This window comes from Tachysurus vachellii, chromosome 18 (assembly GCF_030014155.1).
Source record: "Tachysurus vachellii isolate PV-2020 chromosome 18, HZAU_Pvac_v1, whole genome shotgun sequence".
NCBI classification, from domain to species: Eukaryota; Metazoa; Chordata; class Actinopteri; order Siluriformes; family Bagridae; genus Tachysurus; species Tachysurus vachellii.
The window spans coordinates 9,987,166-10,011,546 of record NC_083477.1 but is presented as its reverse complement, the minus strand read 5'-3'; the positions used below and the strand labels follow the sequence as shown (position 1 = coordinate 10,011,546).

The window sequence follows — 24,381 nt, the reverse complement described above, 5'->3', positions numbered from 1 at the left end:
ACGCCAGGGCTCACCTCCTTGTAAGGTCCACTCTGTGACCTTTTGGCTAAAGACACCCTGACCAGCACCATTGTAGGCCGCCACCTCGATCTCATAATTGGTCCAAATAATCAGGTCCTCAAGCAGGAGGTTCGTCTGGTCTGGATTTGTGATGTTCTTGATCTGACAGTCCACTGGCAGGCCTGAGAGACAGTATCTAATCCCACAAAGACAGAGAGGCAATCAGATGAAATATTTTATACCTTATTTTAAACCTTATTTTACTCTTCAAATATTTACAAACTCTACAAACGAACTTAGTAGAAGAACTTTGATTTGACTCGTTTGAGTTTTTTCTCTAAACAACAGCTGAGAGACCACCACAAGACAAAACTTGACGCTTGGTATTGACTAGATATTGACTTTAAACTGTGGGTAGCTTTCTGTATTTTGTGGATGCATAAGAAATTATATAGGGGAGCTTTTTAAATATTAGCTCCAACTGCATGCCAGTGTTTAGAAGTCATGGGCCTATTGTTCACCATGGATGGGGGAATGTTTAGATAAAAGAGACAGCAAAATAGTGAAATTTGAACAAATCCAATTAAGGTACACTACACCACTATACCATGTGCTATTACACTAGGAGAAACCAGTTCAGTACTAGCTGAAAGTATCAGTTTCAGTACTAGCTGAATGTATCAGTTTCAGTACTAGCTGAAAGTATCAGTTTTAGTACTAGCTGAATATATCAGTTTCAGTACTAGCTGAAAGTATCAGTTTCAGTACTAGCTGAAAGTATCAGTTTCAGTACTAGCTGAATATATCAGTTTCAGTACTAGCTGAATATATCAGTTTCAGTACTAGCTGAATATATCAGTTTCAGTACTAGCTGAATATATCAGTTTCAGTACTAGCTGAATATATCAGTTTCAGTACTAGCTGAATATATCAGTTTCAGTACTAGCTGAATATATCAGTTTCAGTACTAGCTGAAAGTATCAGTTTCAGTACTAGCATTGCATGGGATTTAACCAGCCAGGTGTCTGTCTGTGCATTTCATGTATTTGGTATCAGCTTATGGGATTTTATAATGATCATGTTGCATTGTTTTCATTAGTGCAACATATTTATACACTAATTCTCACCTGGGGGCAATTTAGAGTAGCCAAAACACCCACGGCCATGTTTATAGGAGTTTTAGGGAAACTGGAAGAAACCCCTGTGGACATGCAAAAATCCACACACAGAAATCTGAGTTTAGGATCTAAGTGGGGACCCTGGAGCTATTTGAGAAACATCCACGGTTTCTCACGATTTTTTTTTCTAACATCATGTTGTTATTGTTTTGCGCATGTAGCAGACAGCATACTACTCCTTTGTATGAAATCATATTAACAATAACACATTTTGAGCTAGCCTTACCTGAATAAAGCATTATTAGTGAGTTAGTCCATCTTGCAGGCTTTAAGTTAGACGTTATGAATGAGCTGCAGATATGGCTACATGAGAAGTAGATGTAGTTATATAAAAGTATACTGTATAGAAATATATATGAATGCTTTCGGTCTTGTGGTGTATGTGTGAGGAAGTGACAGGTGGCGGAGTGGGCTGGAACTTTGTAGCACCTCATTTCTAAAATTGAAACAATGCCTTATGGGATGTTTACAGTTGTGAATATGTCTTACGTCAAATTTATGTATGTTGTAAAATCACTAGGGTCACATTAGCTCTAACTGCGTTCAAGTTCAATTTTTACCGCGTCGAGTTCAACCGCTTTCGAATGAACAATGGTAGTGTTAATTCAAAAGTGCTGAATTTACTGCTGTGCGTTCAACGTCCTGCAGGGACGGCTGCTTGACTTTCTGCACAGGAATTGAAGATAAATTGAAGCTGACCGGGTGGTGGTGGAAGGCGGGGGATAGTTTTGGCAGTGTGAGCGTTTGTGTGTGTGTGAGAGCACAAAGTCCCACCTGATAATGTAGCCCTGCAGCAGGCCATTCTGGTGGTTCTCTGGCGGAGGCTGCCATTGGATCATGATGGACTGATTAGTGCGGCCGCTGGCGATGACTGTTTGAGGAGGTGCACTGGGTGGTTCCTCGGGTAACGTCAGCCTGAGACAGTACAAGAATTTGGAGCAGGAAATGAAGGCAAAGAGAGAAGATAGAGACAAAAAAGATGTTTTACAGTTTTATAAGTTCAGCTTTTGTGATAGGAAGATAATAACTTGGCCTCTGTATTAGTAGTAGGTCTGGTTTAAATGCCAGAAAAAGTCAGTTATGAACTTCTTTTTTGCTGGTTCATGCTCAAACAAACTGCCGGGGTCCATACTAACACCCAGAGAAATGAGCTGTAGCCAAGAACAGTGATAATCAAAGGCACTGAGAATGAAAACGGTATGTGTGGAGCAGCAGAAACCCAGCCAAGTTCACTTTAATTCAGTGTAATGTTTTGTAATTTCTCCCGAGAATGAAGAGTTTTAAATTCAGAAACGGAGATAAAACATGGTGGTTGTGATGAAAGGCGAATGCTTCAGAAGCACTGAACTTTGCGTAGCTGTGTCACTCGCACAGACTTTGTTCACTGACAGAGAATAGCCTCTGGTCTGAGAGAGTGTAGATGTGGTGGGAGTGTTCGGTAACAGTGGTGTGTATGTTAGTCATAGTGTGAACTCCGTGTTTGTGTTAACTCTACAGTGAAACTGTGCAGGTTTGTGAGACCCAAACCTTAAAAGAATTCTCTACATTATGTCTTTGCCTTTAAGGAGTTTTGTACTTGGCAGAGAGTTGCATCAGCATCTCCTGCTAAATATTTTCAAGTCTTGTTTTTATTAAAAGACCTCATGCAGTATGTTTTACTCAAAACATTTGTTTAACCCTGTGCCAGCCCATAAACACTTTCTTCACCCCTGCTTGCTTGGGCAGTAATTTTTGTTATGGACCCATCAGAAATATTTTCAAATCATCTCAGCAGATTAAAATTCCCTAAAAACCAAAAACAAAAATGTACCAATAGAGTTCAATTGCATTATAGTCACTATTTGATTCTTAGACCCAATATGCTTGGAAAAAATGACACAAGTAAGCTAATTGAGCGTTTTACTGCTAATTATAAAAAACCTCTTTACACTCAGGAAGCATTCTCATACAGTATATTTAAAAACAACAGTCTAACATGAACAGTCTAGGGGTTTAATAAGCATCACACAGAGAGACTGAGTCATGTTACAACAATAGCTGTCAGACTCTGATGTTGAAGACATGAATGGGTTAAAAGAAATAATGGATTTTACAAAAAAAAAAGAAAAAAAAAAGCAGGTCAAGGAAAACAATTGATGTTGTCAGACAAAACTGAAGTGAAATAACCAGGCAAAGCTAAAAAACACAAAAGAGTTATCAAAAACACAGCTGCAGCACAAAAAGAAAATCCAAAGGGCAAAAAGATCAAAAGTCATACACAGGAGAGCACTACTGGTAAAAAAAAAAGCCTTTAAAACAAGCAGAAGGTCACAAACCTAAAGTGAGAGAGAGTTATGCTGAAAAGCAAGTGTGAATTGTTAGTTTTTGCACATTGAGTGGTTTGTTTTGGGGATAAAGGGGCGGCTGTTGTAGTTGGCAGTGGATTCTGGCTGACGGAAGATGTGATAATGGCAAACAAACTAATTAGGAATGGATTCACCCGCATGGTTATACATCACATCTTTAAATGGTTTAAAATTTGACATTGATTTGGACATACTGCTGTAACACTGTATCTCATGGGCTATATTCACATTACAAGTACTTCTTCATAATGGGCTACTTGTATTCAATGCTATCTTGCATTTCTGTTATGAAATAGTGTACGTTTCGGCATTTCGCTTTCGGCAGTACAATGGGACAACGGCTTGTCCTTCAGATTTCTCAAACTATTATTCCAATATTTATCTATAGACTGTAATATTTAAACCTACAGAATGTAAAATACCAGAATTGCAAGTGAAGGAACTAGAAACAGAAAATAAAAGTATTTGTGCAACAAACCGGTTTAATTTGTTTGTTTGTTTTTTTTGCTCAGATCGGATCGATCTATCTTGATGGTTTACTTTCGTTACCGCTAGTAACCAATATCTGTTTTTAATATGAACCTACTGTACTTGTGCATGAAAACACCCTACATGCTGACATCGATTTCTTGGGCCGAAATGACTGAATACTCAATTTTGGTAGGTTGCGTCCTGTTTTGTTTAAAAATGAATTCCCAAAAGATCAGCAAAGTAAACCAGCTTTCAATATCCTTCCACAGAATATAGTCACAGCTGTTCTTGCTGTTATTGTTATTTTGTTGTGTTGCCAACAGTGGATGGTGACGATGACAGTGATTTATACATGTGTACTAAAGTGTGCTGGAGAAAAAAAACCTAAGATTGTACCTGATCTATGATATATGACAACAAAGTGGCTTGTGTAAAAAGATTGTCTTTTTTGAGTCCACACAATTCTGAAAAAAATCAGATCCATGTCTGTGGTAAGGCAGAAAATTGGATTTGTGCCACTTCAACCTGGTGTGTGGATGTAGACATGACAACAGATTACTCCATCACAATCTTTGCATCTGCCATTGTCTCTGCCACTTTGGGTGTTATGGCGTGAATTTGCTCTAACATTAATGAAGGATTTGCAATTAAACTGCCTCTGAAGTGTGATAACAATGGCAGCACAGTCTGTTATGAATACATCCCACGGTGCCAAAAGCGATGTGTCAATTCCAAAAGCAGTGTAGCAAACTGCAACTAAATTCTCCACCGTTTTGAAAACACCATCTGTGAAAGCATTCACAAATAAAACCCAATATTGAAATCATTGTCTTTATTGTGAATGTTGCATGACAAGCATGATGTTTTTTGGAAGTAAGTAGTGATATTGTGTCCATTCGCTCCAATAATGGGTTTAGTTTCTATTTTCAGTCTCTTGCAATCTCCGGGATTCTTATTTCTTACTGTCGTGAACAGTCTCGGCTTTTTCTTCTACATGCCTGGACACTGCTGTTTGATGAGCTAATATGTCTGACACATCAATTCTGCTGTATTGCCCAGCCTTGTCAGTAAGCTATTGTGTAAGCCGCACAAAGCCTGACAAAAGAGGACGAATAGAAGGGACAGATTTATTTGTAGTGTCATGGTTAATTTGTCACATTTTTCTTTTCACAGAAACAATATGCTTTGGCCAGAAAATTGTTCACATACATGTCGCTGCAACTTAGATGTACATTCCATCTTAAAAGTTTGACATTTTATTTCCTTTCCTTTTCCAGTAAATCAGTACCAGTGTCTGATTAATCCATCTTTTAGGTTGTTTTTTTTTTGTTAAATCTGCAATATAACACAGTGCTATGGACTGGGTACAAAAAGCAGCCTAGAATTTTAATTTGCCTTGAAGCATTTCTCTATATTTGTCCAAAATATAAGAAATTAGAAGACATGCAAAAACTACTGCACATTCTCCTCTCTGCTTAGACAAAAGCTTCCTCCGTAATTTACCTTGTTAATATATGACCTGCTTTCCCATATAGAAAATGCAATCAAATAAACAATAAACAAAAAGTGAAGCAAATCTATTCAAATCTATTTCTGCATACTTTCAGGCATTTTGTTAATAAAGCACCACCTATTGATTTAGAAGACTTTACAAAACAATCTACTGCTAATCAAAATTTCATCCGTTAGCATTGATACGCCTGATAAAATCAAATAAAGACAAAACAAACCAAAACACGGGTAACAACAAGCACTAACAGAAATCCAGAAGGTGTTTTGTTCACTCTGCTGTAAAATCCAGCTTCATGCCAAAGCACAGGCTGAATTGGTCAACCTGAGGGGAAGATTTTTGCTAGTTGGTAAGTTAATTTACAGCTTGTTAATAATGTAACTAAATAATTGATTACAAATAATAATATGTATAATATAACTAAATATATGATACATTTTTTTTTTTAAATATCTTGTCTATGATGTACTTAGCTTAGATGAAAAGACTAGCAGCTTGACCAGCTCAGCCTGTGTTTTGTGAGCTGGTAGCCGTTCAGACTGTACTGGAGTTTACATTCACATACATACATACATACATACATACATACATACATACATACTACATACATACATACTACATACATACATACTACATACATACATACATACTACATACATACATACGCAGGGCTCTCAAGTTTTGAAGACAGGCAAGCATGACATCTCCAACACCCCCCCCCCCCAATAAAAATAAAATAAATAAATAAATAATGGGGGAGTTGTGTTTTGTAAGGATCATTACCACAATTTAACCAAATACAAACTATTTATTTAATTTCCATTTATTAATTTGTGTGTGTGTGTGTGTGAGTGAGTGTGTGAGAGAGAGAGAGAGAGAGAGAGAGAGATTATGACTGGTGTTTGCTACCTTTTTGGACTCCTTTATCATTTGTAATGTTGCTCCCATTTAAAACAGTTCGGCTCAAGCCCAGCCATTTTTAAGGTCATGATTGAGGACAGTGTCCCGTCCAGAGACAAGCTGTTTCGTGCTGAGGTTTTGTTCAAACCGACAATCGAAAATACCCTCTCTAATGAATATGTTTTTTTTCCAATGGTTGTTGCGTTAAATCATACCCAGATACAATAGTGCTATTTTCTAATTGGCTATTGTGTAGCCTCTTTTTTTGATTGGCTGATAAGTGTCAGGCTCAACTAAGAACTCCAGGGGAGACGCGCTTGATTCCTGCCCGTTTCCATAGAGACAGCGTTGTGGACAGATACATTTTGGGCGCTGCGGCATATTAAATATATGATAAATAGTCAAAATGTTTTTCTGCGTGAGAAATACGATGTGTGGCGGGAGAATGTGAGAAAAAATATACAAAATGCGTGATTGTCACAAACCCCACAAACCCCATATCAAAACAAAAAAGTTTCAATCTCATTTCTGAAATTCGAAAACAAACTGACATCCAGCTTGAGTTTCTGTTTGTTTGGATTTTCACTTGCACAGCTACTCAGATGAATAACACATCTTATGGATGGCGTTTGAATGTAAGATCTTTCTTTCTTTAATGATCTTTTGGCAGAATTAGTTCTGGTATATGAAAGGATGTAACAACATATTAGTAGTAAATGTAGTACCTCTATTAATTTATATAACAGCTTGCCACTATCCTAAACCATCAGTACTTCTGTAACCTTCCGTAAGAACAATAAACGATGATTTAGTGAGAGAAAATAAGCTTTTAAATGTGTTACAGGTGACATTATTTTCCTAGAATCAGGGAACAGGTTAACATGATATACAAAGGAAATGACACTAGGATTAAGAAAAGGATTGAAAAGATAAAATTATCACAATTACAAATTTTATTTTTAATAAACTATTAATTAATTAATTTAAAAAAAAAATAATTAATTAATTTAATTAACTAAATTAATGTGACTGACAATGTGTATAATAAATGTCAGGTTCAAATTAAATGTCATTTATATACTCAGGCTTTAGGCTTAGCTTTAACTATTTAATATTTCAGTGATTTTAGTTGAAATGATTTTAGTTCATTCTTGGCTTGCTGTCATTCAGAAAGTAGACTGCTATTTGTAAGCCAGTCCATACAAACACCGAGAAAAAATGCAAATGAGACCTGTGAGAGAATAAGACACAATTAGACGATCTAAGAAAGGACCTTCCTGTCTAAATTATACTGTAATTGTAAAACACAAAAGACCAAAAAGCAGCAGTACTTCTTGAAGAATAATTCCTTCATATTGTTTCTCTGAATTATTTGCAATGAGAATAAAGTAACCTGTAAAATTATATATACACATATATATATATATATATATAAGAGGGCACGGTGGCTTAGTGGTTAGCACGTTTGCCTCACACCTCCAGGGTTGGGGGTTCGATTCCCAAATCCGCCTTGTGTGTTAAATAAATGAATAAATAAATGCTATTCAATGCAGATAGTGTAAGACGCTATGTCACCTAAAGTTATCTAAATTAGCCAGCCAATAGTCAGTATTCATTAGCTTATTATTGTTAACCTGCCTTGAAAATCACGAAGACTTCCTTCACTGTTATAAGAAGCTCCATGAATTATGTGTTTTGCAATCCATGTGTTTTATAATAATCACAATACTTCTCATACAATTTTATAGCATGGTACTACAAAGTTTTATCTTCACTGCCATATTTAGATAAATAGGCCTGGACCGGCCAAGGTACTGTTAATATAAAACTTAATATAAAACCAAAACAAGGATCTTGAGGAAAACAGCTTATCAAACTAAATTACAAATGTCGGAGGATATGCCTATATCATATGGGCTTTACATGACAGAATGAAGACAAACTGCAGGAATAAAATCCCCGTATGGTGTTTAATAACACAAGCAAGAGAGATGGCGATACCTGCTTACTGCATTAGTTCTGATCAGCTTTCTAAGCACACTCCCATATGAAGCCTGCCAGAATGGTGGAGATTTGATTAATATAAAAAGAGAGGGCTTCCATTCCCAAGGGCTGCAGTGTGTAGCTGCTTTTGTGAGACATATTGTACGGTTACACACTCACTGGTCACTTTAATAGGAACACCCCTGCTCTTTCATTGTAAGTATCCGCTGATCCGCCAATTAAATCATGACCTGTTCTTCTTAAAATCTCTTATTGGAAGATATGATGTGATCTGCTGTTTAGATTTCAACATGTTGTGCATTATGAGATGCATTTCGGCTTATCGTTGAAATAAAGAATGATCATTTGAGCTTTCCTGTCAGCTCAGATCAGTCTGACCATTCTTCTCTGACCTCTCTCATCAGCAAGGCTTTCCTCCCTGCAGGGCTGCAGCAATCTGAATTTTTTTTCCACACCATTCTGTGTAAAGACTGTTTACCTGCCCATCTGTCACCAACAACCAACCAAATCACAGAGATCACATTTTCCCCATGTTGATGTTTGATGTGAATAGCATGGTATCTGCCTTTTTTCATGTCTAGTGCTGCTGCAACATGATTGGCTGATCGCATAATTGCGTGAACGATCGGGTATACACGTGTTCCTAATAAGATGGCCAATGAGTACATGAATGTAGGAACACATCTGAGTCAAATACAGGTTTAAAATGAGAGATTATAACATAATTCCTAATAATGACAAAGACGAAACGTGGTCTGTTTTAGAAGATGTAAGAATGGAACTAGACCGAAGAGGCATCTAAATCATTTTTTCAGCCCAATCATTACTTGTCAATACCGAAACCTATACCAATAGCAAAATATATGACCTACTTATTGCTGAGCAGTTACAGGGATCAAAGTACATTTAATTTAGCTCGATTTACGTTTTCTTGGTTTTCTATAGTACCAGCTACTGGCTTCTTGTGTCATCTTCATGATAACACACATTACAGTAAGCTACATGTAACATTATCATGTTTTCCCGGTGTATGTCGTATGTACTGGGATATGCTTTAACTAGACCAAGACCAGCCTCCAAGACCAAGACCAAGACCACACATCATTTACATAATCATTTAATGAGTTTATGCATCTTTAAACCAAACTGGGGCTAGTTCTTTTGATAGTCAAAGACACAAGAGGATTATTAATATTAATATTCACACATCAATCCCTTGTTAAACTGTCGTTTGACATCCTTTTTCTGGAGTGTCTCTTTAGTTGCTCTGTTTCCAAACTGCTCCTCAGGGTGATAAAACACTGGCATGTTTTTAGTTCTTTGTACAGTTTTTGACACTCTGAGAACAACTGCTTTTTCCCAAAGCAAAAAAAAAAAAATAATAATAATATATTTACTGTATTTTGGGTTAGGTTTAGGTTTAACTGTAGAAATAACATCATGTAGCTACAACACAACAGTAGCAACAGTTCCTATTCTTGTAATTCTTTCCAAACTCATTACATTAGTATGAGATTCATCATTCCAGTTCATCCCTAATGTGTTCAGTGGGGTTTAGGGCTCTTTGCAGGCCAGTGAAGTTCTTATATATAGCATACTTTTATAGACCTTGCTTTGTGCACAGGACCATTGCCATGCTGGAACATGTTACTGTAGTTTCAATGAAGGAAATTCATAAAAAGACACCCTGAAAAATTGCATGCTTTCAAATTTGTGATGTTTAATCTCTGTTTTCCTGTTTCGGTTAGTCTCAAGTCGCCTTTAAACTATTGGATATATGTGTCCATTTTGCTTACAGGTCTTCTGGATTTTCTAGATTATTAAATACTATTTAATGTAAGATCAGCGTTTTCACACTGATGCACAGCTTCTGATTATAATCACGAATGGGGATGATGTGGGTGAGGGGCTTTAATTAAGAGACAGCGCTGTGTGTTTAACATGACTGTGCATAAAATCATGACATATAACATTTCACCTTGATGGACAGTGATGTTTTGGCTCTGATTTGCTGTCTAATTAGTGTCTTGTACATCAGATATTCAATGTGTGTTAACAATGTTACAGTGGTAAGTCAGTGCAAGCAATATCAGCACATATAGCATGTGTATGCCACATGTGTATACAAATATGTATACATAATCATATGTCACTACCATAATAAAATATTACAGTGATCCTATGTACACTATATTGACAAAATGTTTTGGGACAACCCTCCAAATCATTAAATTCATTATATTGGCCAATCACACAAAAGGTGTATAAAATCAAACACCTAGGCATACAGACTGCTTCTACAAACATTTGAGAAAGAAAGGGTTGCTCTCAGGATCTCAGTGAATTCAAGCGTGGAAAGCTGATAGGTTACCGTGATAGGTGATAGGGAAAAACAGCAACTCACAAATCACAGCGCGGGGTCAGCACATGCTGAGGTGCACAGTGCGCAGAAGTCGCTATTGCTAAAGACCTCCAAACTTTGTGTGGCCTTCAGATTAGGTTAAGAACAGTGCATAGAGAGCTTCATGGAATGGGTTTCCATCGATGAGCAGCTGCATCCAAACCTTACATCACCATGTGCACTGTAAAGCGTCAGATACATTTGTCACGGACGCGGGGTTAAAAAGACCCAAATGCACGATAGCTAAAATAAAACAGGATTTATTAACAAAAACAAAACACAGAACAGGAACACGGACTCAAGACAAGACGACAACAAAAGACAACAGGACAAAACAGAGGATTCCACGCTGCTCAAGGCAACGCGGCTCAACTAAATAAACAAGACAATCAGACACATGAGGAACAGGTGTGCAGAGGCGGAGAGGAAGAGACAAGGGCAGGGTAGACACGTGACACAAAACACAAACAAATGCACATGGCCAAAATCCGGGCTGAGTCCTGACAGTACCCCTGACAACATTGGTGTAAAGCACGCTGCCAATGGACTCCATAGCAATGGAGATGTGTTCTCTAGAGTGATGAATCATGCTTCTCTGTCTGGCAATCCAATGGACAAGCAGTTTGCAGGAGACTGGTTCTTGCCTGACTGCACTGTGCACGTGAAGAGTTTAGTGGAGGGGTGATTATGTGTTGGGGTTGTTTTTTTAGGGGTTGGGCTTGGCCCCTTAGCTCCAGTGAAAGGAACTCTTATCAGCATACCAAGACACTTTGGACAATTTCATGCTCCCACTTAGCACAAAGCAAGGTCCATAAAGACATGGATGAACAAGTCCTGACATCAACCCAATAGAACACCTCTGGGATGAATTAGAGGGGAGACTGCAAGCCAGACCTTCTCTTCAAACATCAATGCCTGACCTCACAAATGCGCTTCTAGAGAAATGGTCAAAAATTCTCATAAACACACTCCTAAACCTTGGGGAAAGCATTCCCAGAGTTAAAGCTGTTACAGCTGCAAAGGGTGGGCCAACTCTATACGAAACCATAAGGATTAAGAATGGGACGTCATCAAAGCTCATGTGTAAGATGGTCAAGGATTAAAGTCACAGATTATTCATAATGTGCATTTGGGGTTCATGGCACAAAACGTTTGGAAACTTCTACACTACTATAAATGATGCTATGTATAAGCATAAAATATAATAAAAAAACAAAGGTAAGCCCAACACGCCTACTGCTAAAAGACTTGCAGTAATAAGAAATAAATGGTTTGGTCTGGATGCAAGATTCTCTCATAGAGATGTTACATGAAGAATACCAGTCACTGTGCGAGAGCACTGAATACATTCAGCTACAAATGACATCATTAACCAGTGTAAATAAGATGCTACAGCACTCCCTCAACACCTTTATGACCTGACTGTCTCCTGTAATGAAAAATGAGAGAAATAAAATAAGACAAAAACAATATTAGATCTACCGGTAAACAGCACACGAAACAATCTTAGCTTTTCCTATATTCTAGAGCACTCACCCAAAGGTTGATAAAAGAATTTAAAGTAGTAACTAAAAATACAGATGGAGACAATCAGATATTTCATTCCATCACATACCCGGTGCAAGAGGAAAAAGTAAATGTCAACAACCAATTTTTTGACGAATCTGAACACACACAAAAAAATTTATCTTGAGCAAAAGCAGTGTACTCAGTTGAACAGATTAGGGCTTTGATGACCGATTTTCTTGTGAAATAGTGGACAAATGGAACAGGCTATTAAAAATCTGAAAACTGTGCCTAAAGGAAGGATGTAATAAAGATATTAAACCATGAAAGAAGGATGTAATATCTGTAGATAAATTACACTTCGGCCAATTATACCGTGATAAAAATTTGACCCCTTGGCTATTCTAGGTTCCTCTCTCTCTCGCTCTCTCTCTCTCTCTCTCTCTCTCTCTCTCTCGCTCTGTCTCCCCCCCCCCACACACACACACACCAATCCACCTTCCAATCTAAGTCATACTCTTATCCAATGCACTTCAAAATATTGTTATACCTTATAAATATTGTTCTATGCTTATTTTATACATTTTAAAATAATACCATTGTCAGCATCAAGAAAACCACCCACAATTGTTTTATGACATGCATTAAGCATTAAGCCACACACATCTACTGTACCTCCAATTATTATAAATGCTGCATTCCAGTGTTGCACCAAACCTATAACCTGGAACCTCTGTGCTCCCCTAAGCAAAGACTAATTAAATGCAGATAAATGCATATTACAAGAAACTCATTTCTCTGAATCTAATCTTAAATTAAAATCAGCACAAATTAATCAAAATGTTTCCACCCACTACAATTTCATGAGGAGAGGGTTATGAATCCTAATCAAAAGAAGTACAGCATTTATTCTTAATGCCACTTATATTACAGGTCCTAAGATAAACACTTCAAATAATAATCTATTGCATTTAGAAAGAAAGAAAAGGGATTTATTTTATATATTTACAGCTCACTATATCAGATTCATTTATTCAGCCAGATCTTTCAATGCTAACAACACACCAAATTAGCAGTCACCCAAATAATTAGTCAGTTAACGAGTGACTAAGATCGTAACGATGTTTGGAGATTAAAATCCCCAAATGCAAAAGTCTTCTCATGATTTTTACTTAACCATCAGTCACACATTAACTCCATTTACATCAGCAATTCCATCCAACCGAATATATCAGATACGCAAATCTCCCTGAATACTATTCGGAATTACATATATCTTCCTTTTCTGGAAGATAAATGTCTTCATTATTTAATAACCAAACAAAATAAAAAACAGAGTGTGCCCATGTTTCTGATAAAAATAGCAAGCAACAAATTTTTTCATCTATCCCTGCCCAACTGACCTCTATATGCACCAGTGACTGACTCCTTTAAGCCCCATGTTAATTATATAAGTCACATTACAAACCATTAAAACTCATAGAAGCTTAAAGCTCAGGACATTTCCACTGTTACTTTAGCAATCAAACAACCTCACTCCAAATCACCCGAATTAATCTCAGCCGATCTGAGACCTCGTTTAGAAATAGAGAAATGAAGATCTCAGACTTTTCATCCATAGGCACCATTATCATCAGTTGCAATGCTTAACATTTATGGCATTTGGCACACAGCCTTATCCAGAGCGTAACAATCTCACCAACTTGACAGCTTGATGGAAAATCCCACAAAAAAACAAATTCCCCATTCTCACTCAGGGGAAGGCAAAAGGACTGGCATATGGAACATTTCTGCTTCATGATCAAAAGACACACTAGACGACTTGTTATGTATTGAAAAAGGAATTACAGATCTTACATCTATATATCTGATAGAACAATGTAGTCATGCGAATAAGAGCAGGGCATAAACCCTTTAAAAAAAAAAAAAAAGAAATTCCTTTATAATAGCTCTATTACTAGCAGACTTAATTAACATCTCTGGAAAGCTGCAAGCGATTCTTATAAAAGACCAACACTGGAGTTCATTTTGTACAATTGGATTTATACACCCTATAACTATTTATATGCTCTGAGGAACAGCACACCTATTAAACATTCTGGGCAAGAAGTCACTGCTGCAACATCCTGCTATTCCGTAGCGCCTTGCCGACCAGGAGACGTCTGCTAGCAAAAATTCACTCACAATAGAAAATCTATCAATTTATACTAGAAATCAAGCCAATGAATTGAATCTAATCTGGACCACTGTCATCAACTTCATCACACATAAAACCAGAGGAAATGTCAAACATGATATGCATCAGCAAGACTGAATTAGTGCAGAAAATAAAAGAATGCCTAAAGACCTCAGGGCTTACGTTTAATCTATATGTCAATATTTACGTATCTTACATGGCTCAGTGAGATTATTAAAATTACCTGTGTGTAGTCAGTGAATTCCAGGTTGCCAGGTTTTTCTACTAAATCAAGCATTTGTCAAACATATGGTGAATAGATATCATATGGTCATGATTGTACTGTATGTGTTGAAGTGATCAATGTGTATTAATCGAACGATAAGGGATTTATATACATACATTAATATGCAGCAAGCAGTCTGATCATCTGTAGTTCATTCTGATGCCTGAATTGTGATGTGTGTGCTTTGGTTATTCAATTCTGACTGCATGCTTTTATCATCTCCGAATGCAGCCATCACTGTCTATATTTCTTTAGGTACAGAATAAGCACACCAAAAAAAATTGTATGAAACTTAAAATCAATATATCCTGTTTCTGATACACAGACACACTCTCATCTACTATCTTTTGTATATTCCCGCTTTCCTGTACACTTCACCTCTCTATCACTCATCAGTCAGTATATATATATATGTCATCTATTCGCTGTCCCCAGCCACTACTCTTATGCTGTTGACATCTTTGTCACTGCTGCTGTTTCCAAAATGATGCAGGAAGGAAAATCAGTAAAACGCCACCGTGTGTGTGCGAGTGTGTGCATCTGTGTGTGATTGTGTAGATGTCAACACCGTCCTCTCGAGACCACTGTATTTGAAGGAGTGACTGTCTCCTTGTTTCTGAAGCTCTAGCACACTCAGCTGCTCACTCAGATCTACAAGGTTCAGCCAAAAGCAGCTAAATCTCTGTGAACGCTTGAACATCCTGGTAAGTAAGTACAGTACCAGGACATTACAGCTGGATAAGGCACCTCCGCTGGCCTGTATAGCAAGCATGAAACATAAAAGCTTTCTCATTCCTTTATCAGGCATTTGGCCTTTTTTTATATTTTATTTTTCATTTAATGCACTTCTAGTAAGATGCACTGACTTTGACACACTCCTTCTACCGGTCATGATGACTATTGCTATAATGAAAATGGCACTTTTATGATCTCTATTTTATTCCCATATTTACTTTTTGCATTAAGCATAATTGCATTATGAAATCTTTTCAGAAACCCAGTTTAGCCCTTGTTGCAAGTACGTTGAATTTTCTTGCTCATATCTGCCTTGTGAAAGTTCTCTCTACCTTGTGCATTGTAGGAAATAAAAATCAGACTCTGAATTCCACCATTCTCTGACTTCTGGTGTGTCAATAACAAATATAAGATCGGGCACTTCCTGCACTGTATACAGTAGCATCGCTGGAATGTCTTCCACTCACCTTGCTGTCTCCCTGCTGAACTGGCCCTTGCCCACATCATTGACAGCACACAGTCGGAACTGGTAGGATCGTGCAGGAATGAGGCCTCCCACCATCACACTAGTTGCCTCTGGCTCTATGTTGGCCAAGAGCACCGTCCATGGAGCATCTGACCCAGACAGAAAGCACATCATCAGTTACACAGCAGGAGCATTGATAGAACAGCATTGTTATCTATTGTATAGTTGGATTGGTTCAGGCACTTTAACCAGCACTACATTTTATATACAGTATATATTTTTTTTACATTATATATATATATCAACACAGCCAAGCCGGAGAGAACTGACCATACAGTACGCTAACTTAAGGTGTTTACATACGCTAACTTAAAGTAAACAGCATATACATTGTAGATGTAAAAATAAAAAAGGTTGGAAGTGAAGTGCAGGAGATCATCTAGTTCTAGCAGAACAGAGTCAGTATAATCCGTGACACCACTTATCATCTATTTACAGTGCAGTTTTGAGGGTGCTGTATATTTCAAATGGCTGGAGAATAAATAACAAAGAACATCTGACAACATGGTATGGTAATATACCCCAATTTCAGACATTTGCAAAAAGCTATGAACCAGCTGTGTAAGGTTTTCCACAAATGTATTCATGCTGCTGCTTCTACAGCCTTGAACAAACAAGGGAACAAACAAAGGATCTGGAAATTGTCTTGCAGGAATACAAGCCATCATACACACAGCACACAAACATAAGCCACTGTGACGTTCTTGTCTCAGGGAGCTTTTCCTTGTCACAGTCGCTTCTGGCTTGCTCATTATGTATTAATGTCTTGTTTTATATTTAGATTCAGATTTCTGCTATGTCTACTGTTAAAATTGCTAAATCAATGAAACTAAATTGTACCATATACAGTACTTCTTTTGGTTTTTAAAAAGTTTTTTTGCTTTCTTCTTCAGTTCACCAATTCACCATACCTCCAGCATGCCCACATTGACCTAGAAATCTATTCGATTGTTAAAAAATCTTTATTTTGCAAACAACGATAGGAGCACAAGGACCACAGGATCTACCTCTGGGTACATTTATTCATAAACAAGTACAATTGACATCTGCTATGCTGATAAGTTGTACATTTCAGACAAACCAGATGCTAGACACCAACTTAATAAAGGACAATAGACACTTTACCCTGAGAATCCTCCTACTTCACTTTCTCAACAAGACAGAAGTACCTCTATTAAGAACTACCAGCCTGTTGATTATGTAACACATCTTGATTACCTTTCAGTTACATCATGTACAGTAAAGACCTTGATGCTGGTCTTGTGTTTAATATTCATGTAGAAAACAAGGATGGCCTTTTTCTATTTCAGGAACATTGCTTAGTTATAATGTTATTACAGGATGTAGCATTAAACAGTTCATGCACTTGTTACCTCTACGTTGGATTATTATAACATCCTGCTGTCTTGATGTTCCAGTATGTGTATAAAAACATGCAGTTATCTCAAAGATTGAGATAGATAGTGTCCTTACTACAACACTCCCAGTAATTATTTTATTTGACAATAAAAATAATAGAAATTAGCAAACTTTTAGTTTATCGTGTTCATTCTAGTCTGTTTTGACCAAGAGTTGGTGACTAATTTAAACCTAGAACAATGAAAACTACAATAAAGAGCACAACAGTAGATAAAATGGATTGTTTGACTTTAATTCAAAGCAGAAAGTCTATTTGTTTAGTCAGGCACATTGTTAATTAGCTCTTAAGTAATAGTGCAGACCTGGTGGCTTTATATGCATTCACTTTTTGGTAAACTGGGAAATCTGGATGCTATCACCCCCCTCGTCTATAATCACTCAGGTTTGATGACCGAGGAGCGGTGAGACTCTGATATCCCACGGTGCTCTCATGCCTGTGGTACCTTCTGGCTTTCAGTATTTTCTATGCTGTCATAGATAGAAACTGCCAGAGTCTGTGCTTGCACTCTAATCACACTGTATGTCACTTTCCTACAAACTAAGGTGTTCTATATCTATATCTATATCTATAAGGTCTATAAGGTGCCTCCTCCTCTGGCCTGATCCTGATTGGTCCTGAACATCATCTCCTGTTCTGTTACTCATGATTCTTCAACAGAAGCTGACTCACTTTCTGTATTTGTTAATAATCTCATGTTGACTTGCACTTGCTTTAAACAGTTTATGTCAAAAACTCACCTTCTGGCTTCGATGGAAAATTTAGCCTGGATACAGTAGACCTGCAACTTCTAAGACTCTTATTGACTATTTGATCATGCACTCCATATTATTTAACAAAATGTAATACTTCTGGCGTTTTCTTTTAAAAATACTGCATTTAAATACACTTAAAATATACTGTAATGCACATAAGCCAACTATCTGCTGTTTCCAAGAAGAGATTGGAAACAGCAGATAGTTTTTCTCATATCATGAGAAAAAAAAGATTTTTCTCATGATATGTTATGACAATATCTATACTTAAAATCACGCTACAAATAAATAAAATAGAATTCTATACCGATGACATACATTTACATTATGTGGGACATTTGGCAGACGCCGTTATCCAAAAGTGCTTTGAAGTCACTATAAATGAATACATCAATGCTAGTTCAACAATACTAGCTGATTTTCCCACCACTCAAGAAAATTGACCAAGTCATGTAGCTATGTAACTTTCAGTCACCTTGACATGTTATTACTATACAGTACAAGTAACAGAACTACACATGACGGACAAAATTTGCTCTTGTCCACTCACTGTTCTCTGACACCTCCAGGATATAGCGGATGAGAGGGCTGTTGCCATCAAAAGCCTGTGCCCATGTGAGGTTGATGGAGCGCTTCTCTGAGATGCAGTATGTAGCAATTGGATTCTCTGGAGCATGGGGGAGCTGCCTGGAAGGGGCAAACGGTGGAGACAAACAGGATTAAACACTGCTCTCTGTTTGTGACACTCTCCCAGAGTCCAATTACCTACAGTTTCAATATTTACCAGAATAGACAGAGGTGAAAAGACATTCTGGCCAAATATTTACTGAGAGATTTAGAGAGTCTGAATATAGGAAATCCTTAATGCAAAGAAGCATAAACTGATATAGACAAAGCAGAGGGTGTTACATGCAACAGTAATAAGAGAGAGAGAGTGAAGAGGACCTGACTCTGAGGTGGGCGCTGTGGGAGTCATTGCCTCCTACTGAAGTTACTCTGCATGTGTAGGTACCAATGTCTCCAGACCAGGTTTGGGCAATGTGCAAGGTGCCGTTGCTGTCAACCCGTAGCCGTGGGCTTGAATTCACTTCAATGGCTAGACCTCCTTTCTCCCACACGTGCCTGGAGCACACAGCAAAATACAGTCCTATAAATTGCTGGTATACTTATGCATGCATTTAAAAAACCGTATGCATAATGAACACAGACTTACAAATAAAATACAAATAACACACTAACATGCAAAACAATGCATTGTGTTTTCATTTCAAACTAAAGTGGGTGTGGCCTGCACCTGAAGGGCTTTTTTCATTTTTAATTTCCTTTTTAACACACACACACACACACACACGCACACACACACACACACACACACACGCACACAACAAGCATGCACCTTACACATATGGCCATGCAACTACAAACACACACACATACACAAACTGCAGCTGCATCGGCTCCTCTGTTTAATCTCCTGTGTCTTGTGCTTAATTAAAGTCTGACTAAAAGTTATTGCTCTGTTTACATATTCATCTGTTTTTCTCGATCAAATCAATCTGCAGGTGACAGCTAAATCAACGTTTTATGAGACTGAGTGTAATCAAGATCTGCCAACATTGAGTGAATTACAATTAATCAGAGATGAAGTGATGAGGGAGAGGGAGGGAAAGTGAGAAAGAAACAGAGATCCAAAATGGCAGGAAGATAATCTGATTGTCTTGTAATGAGTTTTAAATGGAGATATTTGTGTATGGATAGAAAGACATTGGTGTTACCTGACAGTGACACTGGGGTCATAGGTCACACCACAGCTCATAGTGGCTTTCGTGCCTTTGATGACGCTCTGGTCCTGCGGAGGATTGGTTATGCGTGTTCGAGCTGGAAACAATCAGACCACAATACATACATGTATATATCCTGTTTGTTGTGTGATCTAGAGCCTTACGATTCTTAAAGAAAGAGAGATCATGATATTTCGAGATCAAATTGATTTCAGTTGTTGTATTTAATAAATTCTTACATTACAGTAGCAGACCATTGTACAGCATTTTGAAAGACGTTTTCGAGGGACATTTGTATTACAATTAACTATACGCTGTTCTAAAACGATTTAGTATCAAGAAATGAACTATATTAAAATGGCAAAAAAATGCAGCAGGTCCTCCCAAAAGAAATCAGAAAACAGCTGGTTAAATAATTAGTCATGGAATTTTTTCCGTTCTCCTACAAATAGTAGCTCATAAGCCACTTGTGGGTGAAAATTGGTGTTGATAAATGCGCTCTATGCATAATGCATCACTGGTGTGTTTTGAGCAGGGGCGAACGCAGCCATGATTCAGTCACACATTTCAACATTTAGTCATCTGTTTAGAAAGTGGGAATGTAATAGTATGTAATATGAAGCATTTGTTTACAACAATTTAGTGGCTTCGCACTACAAGTGGACATTGGGTTCATTTTAAAATTATCTCACACTTTTCACATGATGTTTCTTTTTTTTTTAAACCACAATGCTTGTGGCTCTGTTTTATATACCCAATAGCCATAACATTAAAACCACCTGCTCAGTACTGTGTAGCCGGTTCAGATCCTTATACTTGTTTCCAACACATCAATACCTGCCTAATATACCTGTGACAGGTGCCAATGTAATGACAATCAATGTTGTTCATTTCACCTGTCAGTGGTTGTAATGTTATGGTTGATCTGTAACTAATGACTGCCTGAGTACAAATGTAAAATCATACTTAAAAGGTGCTGCATTGAGAACAATTCTCACAAGACTGGGATTTTATTGATTCTTTGTGCAGTTCCAGTATAATGTTAGCTGGAAGACTTGAGCTTGAAGCCGACTACATTGAAGAGTTGTATACTAATTGGGATCCATCTGTAAACCCTGGATTCTTTCCCCTTCATGTAAATCTCACTCACCCCACACCAGCAGGTTGGCAGAGGCCTCATCAATGCCCCGGGAGTTGCTCGCCATGCAAGTGTAGGTGCCAGCATCTGACAGGTGAACAGGACTGACCAATAAACTTCCTGACTCCAGCAGGGTAAAGCGAGGCAGCTGCACTGAGCCACTTGCTAGCACACGCTCACCTGCACAGGAAGATGGAAGGTGAGGTAAGACAGAGAGAGACTTAAAGCATAACAGTGACAGACCCAGACAACTTGACTGGCACACAAGTACAGATCCCATCTTGTCTTGTGATTGATTGGAGCTTTTCCACCAAGCATGTATTTTATTGACAGGTGCCAGAATGTCAGCGTAACTATGCTGAATATTACAAAAGGTATTTTCTTTTCTATTCTGGATTTTGCCCCATTTTCTCCCAATTCAGTCCTGTCCAATTCCAATCTTCCCTTAGTTAGTTTGTCTAGTTCTAAATTAGAAAGCACTGAACAGCAATAGAAGGAACTGGGAAAGAGCACAAGAGAGAGTTAGGCATTTTTAATGCAAAAGATTAGAGAACAGATGTCTCCTCTGTTTATCAAAAGGCCACTGCAGTCTACAATCAATCCCACAATCACATAGGCTCTGCTGTGACTCTGAGGGATGTGGGTCCAGAAGGCAACCCGATAAAGCTTCTTTTGTCAGAAGTGTGCTCAGGCAGGTGTGAGAATGCACAGGAGATGACTGATTAGTGTGTGACCTTTCTGCCATGTGATGGCGGGCCGCGGAGCTCCTGATGTCTCACAGTGCAGGATGACGGATGTGCCGTCGATCACCGAGCTGTCCGTAGGCCCTGCTGTGATGTTGGGAGCTATGCCTGAAACGGACAGAGAAGATAAAGATAGATAACCCAAACACAAACCTATACTCTAACACAATACTGATGAGAGATTGGGACCCATGGGGTAGGTGATGTCTGTATGAGACACAAAAACCTTTTTTTATGCATTGACAAAAGGTCTTATCGAAATTGGGATCACATGGCAAGATAAATGCTTTGGGAAAAGCCCTCTAACTAGGCTCTCGCTCTCTATTTCTCTCTCTCTCTCTCTCTCTCTCTCTCTCTCTGTATATATATATATATATATATATATATATATATATATATATATATATATATATATATATATATATCACATCACACTTGCGCACACAGACACACACACACACACACAGACACACATCTCTCACTCTTTTATGTAAGGCTTGTAAAGATTACAAATGTCATGGGAAAGGAAAGGCATGAACCAGACCAGAACAAAAAATAAACAACGGTATGAGCAAATGTGAGGAGGGCATATGGTGCCAAACGCACTGGTGACAGCAAGGTACGTGTTGGTCTGGATTTCTCCGGCCAGGTTGCGGCCGAAGCATTGAAACATCCCGGTGTCATCAGGAAGGAGCCCATTAATCTGCAGACTGCCTCCCACCAAGAGCTTGTAACGTGGGGTCTTCACAGTGCTTATGGGCACAGCATCCTTATACCAAACAATGTCTGGCTGAGGAACACCTGGTAGAGAAGGGAGAAAGGGTTAGACAGAGTTGTTTCTCCTATATACAAAAGAGGGCGGATGAGAAAGATATAACAGAATGCTAGCGAAATCATTTTTTTGTCTGAAAATGTTTCAGATTGCATGAGAACAATTCTACAGTTAAGTACACAAGACTATTCTGGGAAACTCTTTCTTTAAACTTCCTTTTGATATCACTAAATGAAGTGAAGAGTCTCGCCACTCCCGCCTACCCCCTGACTGCCTCCTACAGTTATTTCTGTTAACCACTGAAGCTAAACAAAATTAAAATAAAACTCTTGCATTGAGTCATACTGAATACCATTGTGAGCACTGCTGTGTAAAAGAGCGCTTTCAGAGCCATGGGCTGCACATCACTATACAATCCCTGTCAGTAAGTTTACAGTGAGATCAGCAGTGAATGCAAGCTCAAAGAAACATTACAGACTCGTTTTCAGATGCTACTGTGTGCAGGAAGAAAACATATCAGATGTTACTATAGACACTGCATCCTTCATCCATCATTATAAGAAGCTTCTGCCCCATGCTGAAAGGTCTCAGTTTCAGAATCAACTATTTTCAGCTGAGCTGCCAGTTCATCCATTTTAGTCAACAATGTAGCTGAAAAAATAAAACATGGAACTGGATATTTTATTTGTAGGCTGTGAACAGCTATAAATGTGTGGCTACACAAATGAAGTCGCATAAAAGAAAAAATGGAAAAGATGACTAACTGACAGACATGACACACACAGACACACTCACTCACCACGAGCCTGGCATGGAATGTCCACCACCTTCTCCATCTCAGCAGTTATGTGTCTCTCTGGCTCCTTCACAAACTGAGGGTGTTCTATACAAATCAGTCAGAGCAATCCCGGTTATTACCCAGTTAATTAAAACATCTCCAGTGCTTCATAGAATGAAGCTTCATTAAAACCAGAGCATTTACTTATTTACATATATATATATTACATATATATCTGGTATATACAAGTATATATATATACACACGTGTACATACCAAGCCATCACCTGGAACGGCACGCAGTGACACTAAAATCTATCTGAATCTATTAGAAAACTGATCAGAGTTCATGTCAAGCTCATAATCTTTGTGAGTATGCTCCATATGCATAATAAAGAGCTAATAATGTGACATTCATAGCTTGGCCACCAGCCCCATCTCTCATAAGCCTCTTCTAGACTACAAGGGAATTCTGATTAATGCATTTGCATCAGCTTTATGCGCTGTAGTGGTTTATGTCTATGTGCTGATCATATCTTTGTTGTGTTGGTGCATGTGAATCAGCAATCCTAAATATGAAACAGTGAAAACAGAGATTTCTGATTGCATCTCTGAGATGAAATGCACTTTATCTAACAGCAATATTAAACTAACAGCTACATTTAACTATTGCAATCACCTGTAGTGAGTGACTGAGTAGTCTGATAGCTCACAGCTGATAGCTTGCATGGTCCCAAGTTTGAACCTGACCATTTTTACCATGTTCCTGTGTGATTTCAGATCTTCTCCCTGTGTCTATGAGGCTTTCCTTTAGGTTAGGTTAAAGAGTGTGTGAATGTGCATGGTGGCCTGTGGTCAACTGGTGCCTCATTTAGGGTTTATTCCTGCCTTGTGCTTAGTGTTCCTTGAATAGGCTCCAGATCCACTGTCAGTCTGACCGGGATAAAGGTTACTGACAA

At 38.1% G+C, this 24,381-nt stretch overlaps 1 protein-coding gene across 1 annotated transcript in view; it reads right to left on the bottom strand.

The window, feature by feature from the left end:
- The window catches only part of sdk2a (sidekick cell adhesion molecule 2a), a 65,108-nt gene that overhangs the window by 28,496 nt on the left and 12,231 nt on the right, over positions 1-24,381 (bottom strand). Inside the window, exons 7-16 of the mRNA XM_060893095.1 lie at positions 23,444-23,527; positions 22,479-22,673; positions 21,864-21,980; positions 21,142-21,309; positions 19,986-20,088; positions 19,156-19,332; positions 18,761-18,897; positions 15,980-16,127; positions 1,953-2,093; positions 15-196 (exon numbers count right to left, since the gene is read on the bottom strand). Of these exons, the coding sequence (XP_060749078.1) occupies positions 15-196; positions 1,953-2,093; positions 15,980-16,127; positions 18,761-18,897; positions 19,156-19,332; positions 19,986-20,088; positions 21,142-21,309; positions 21,864-21,980; positions 22,479-22,673; positions 23,444-23,527 (1,452 nt within the window). The remainder of the gene's footprint in view (positions 1-14; positions 197-1,952; positions 2,094-15,979; positions 16,128-18,760; positions 18,898-19,155; positions 19,333-19,985; positions 20,089-21,141; positions 21,310-21,863; positions 21,981-22,478; positions 22,674-23,443; positions 23,528-24,381) is intronic.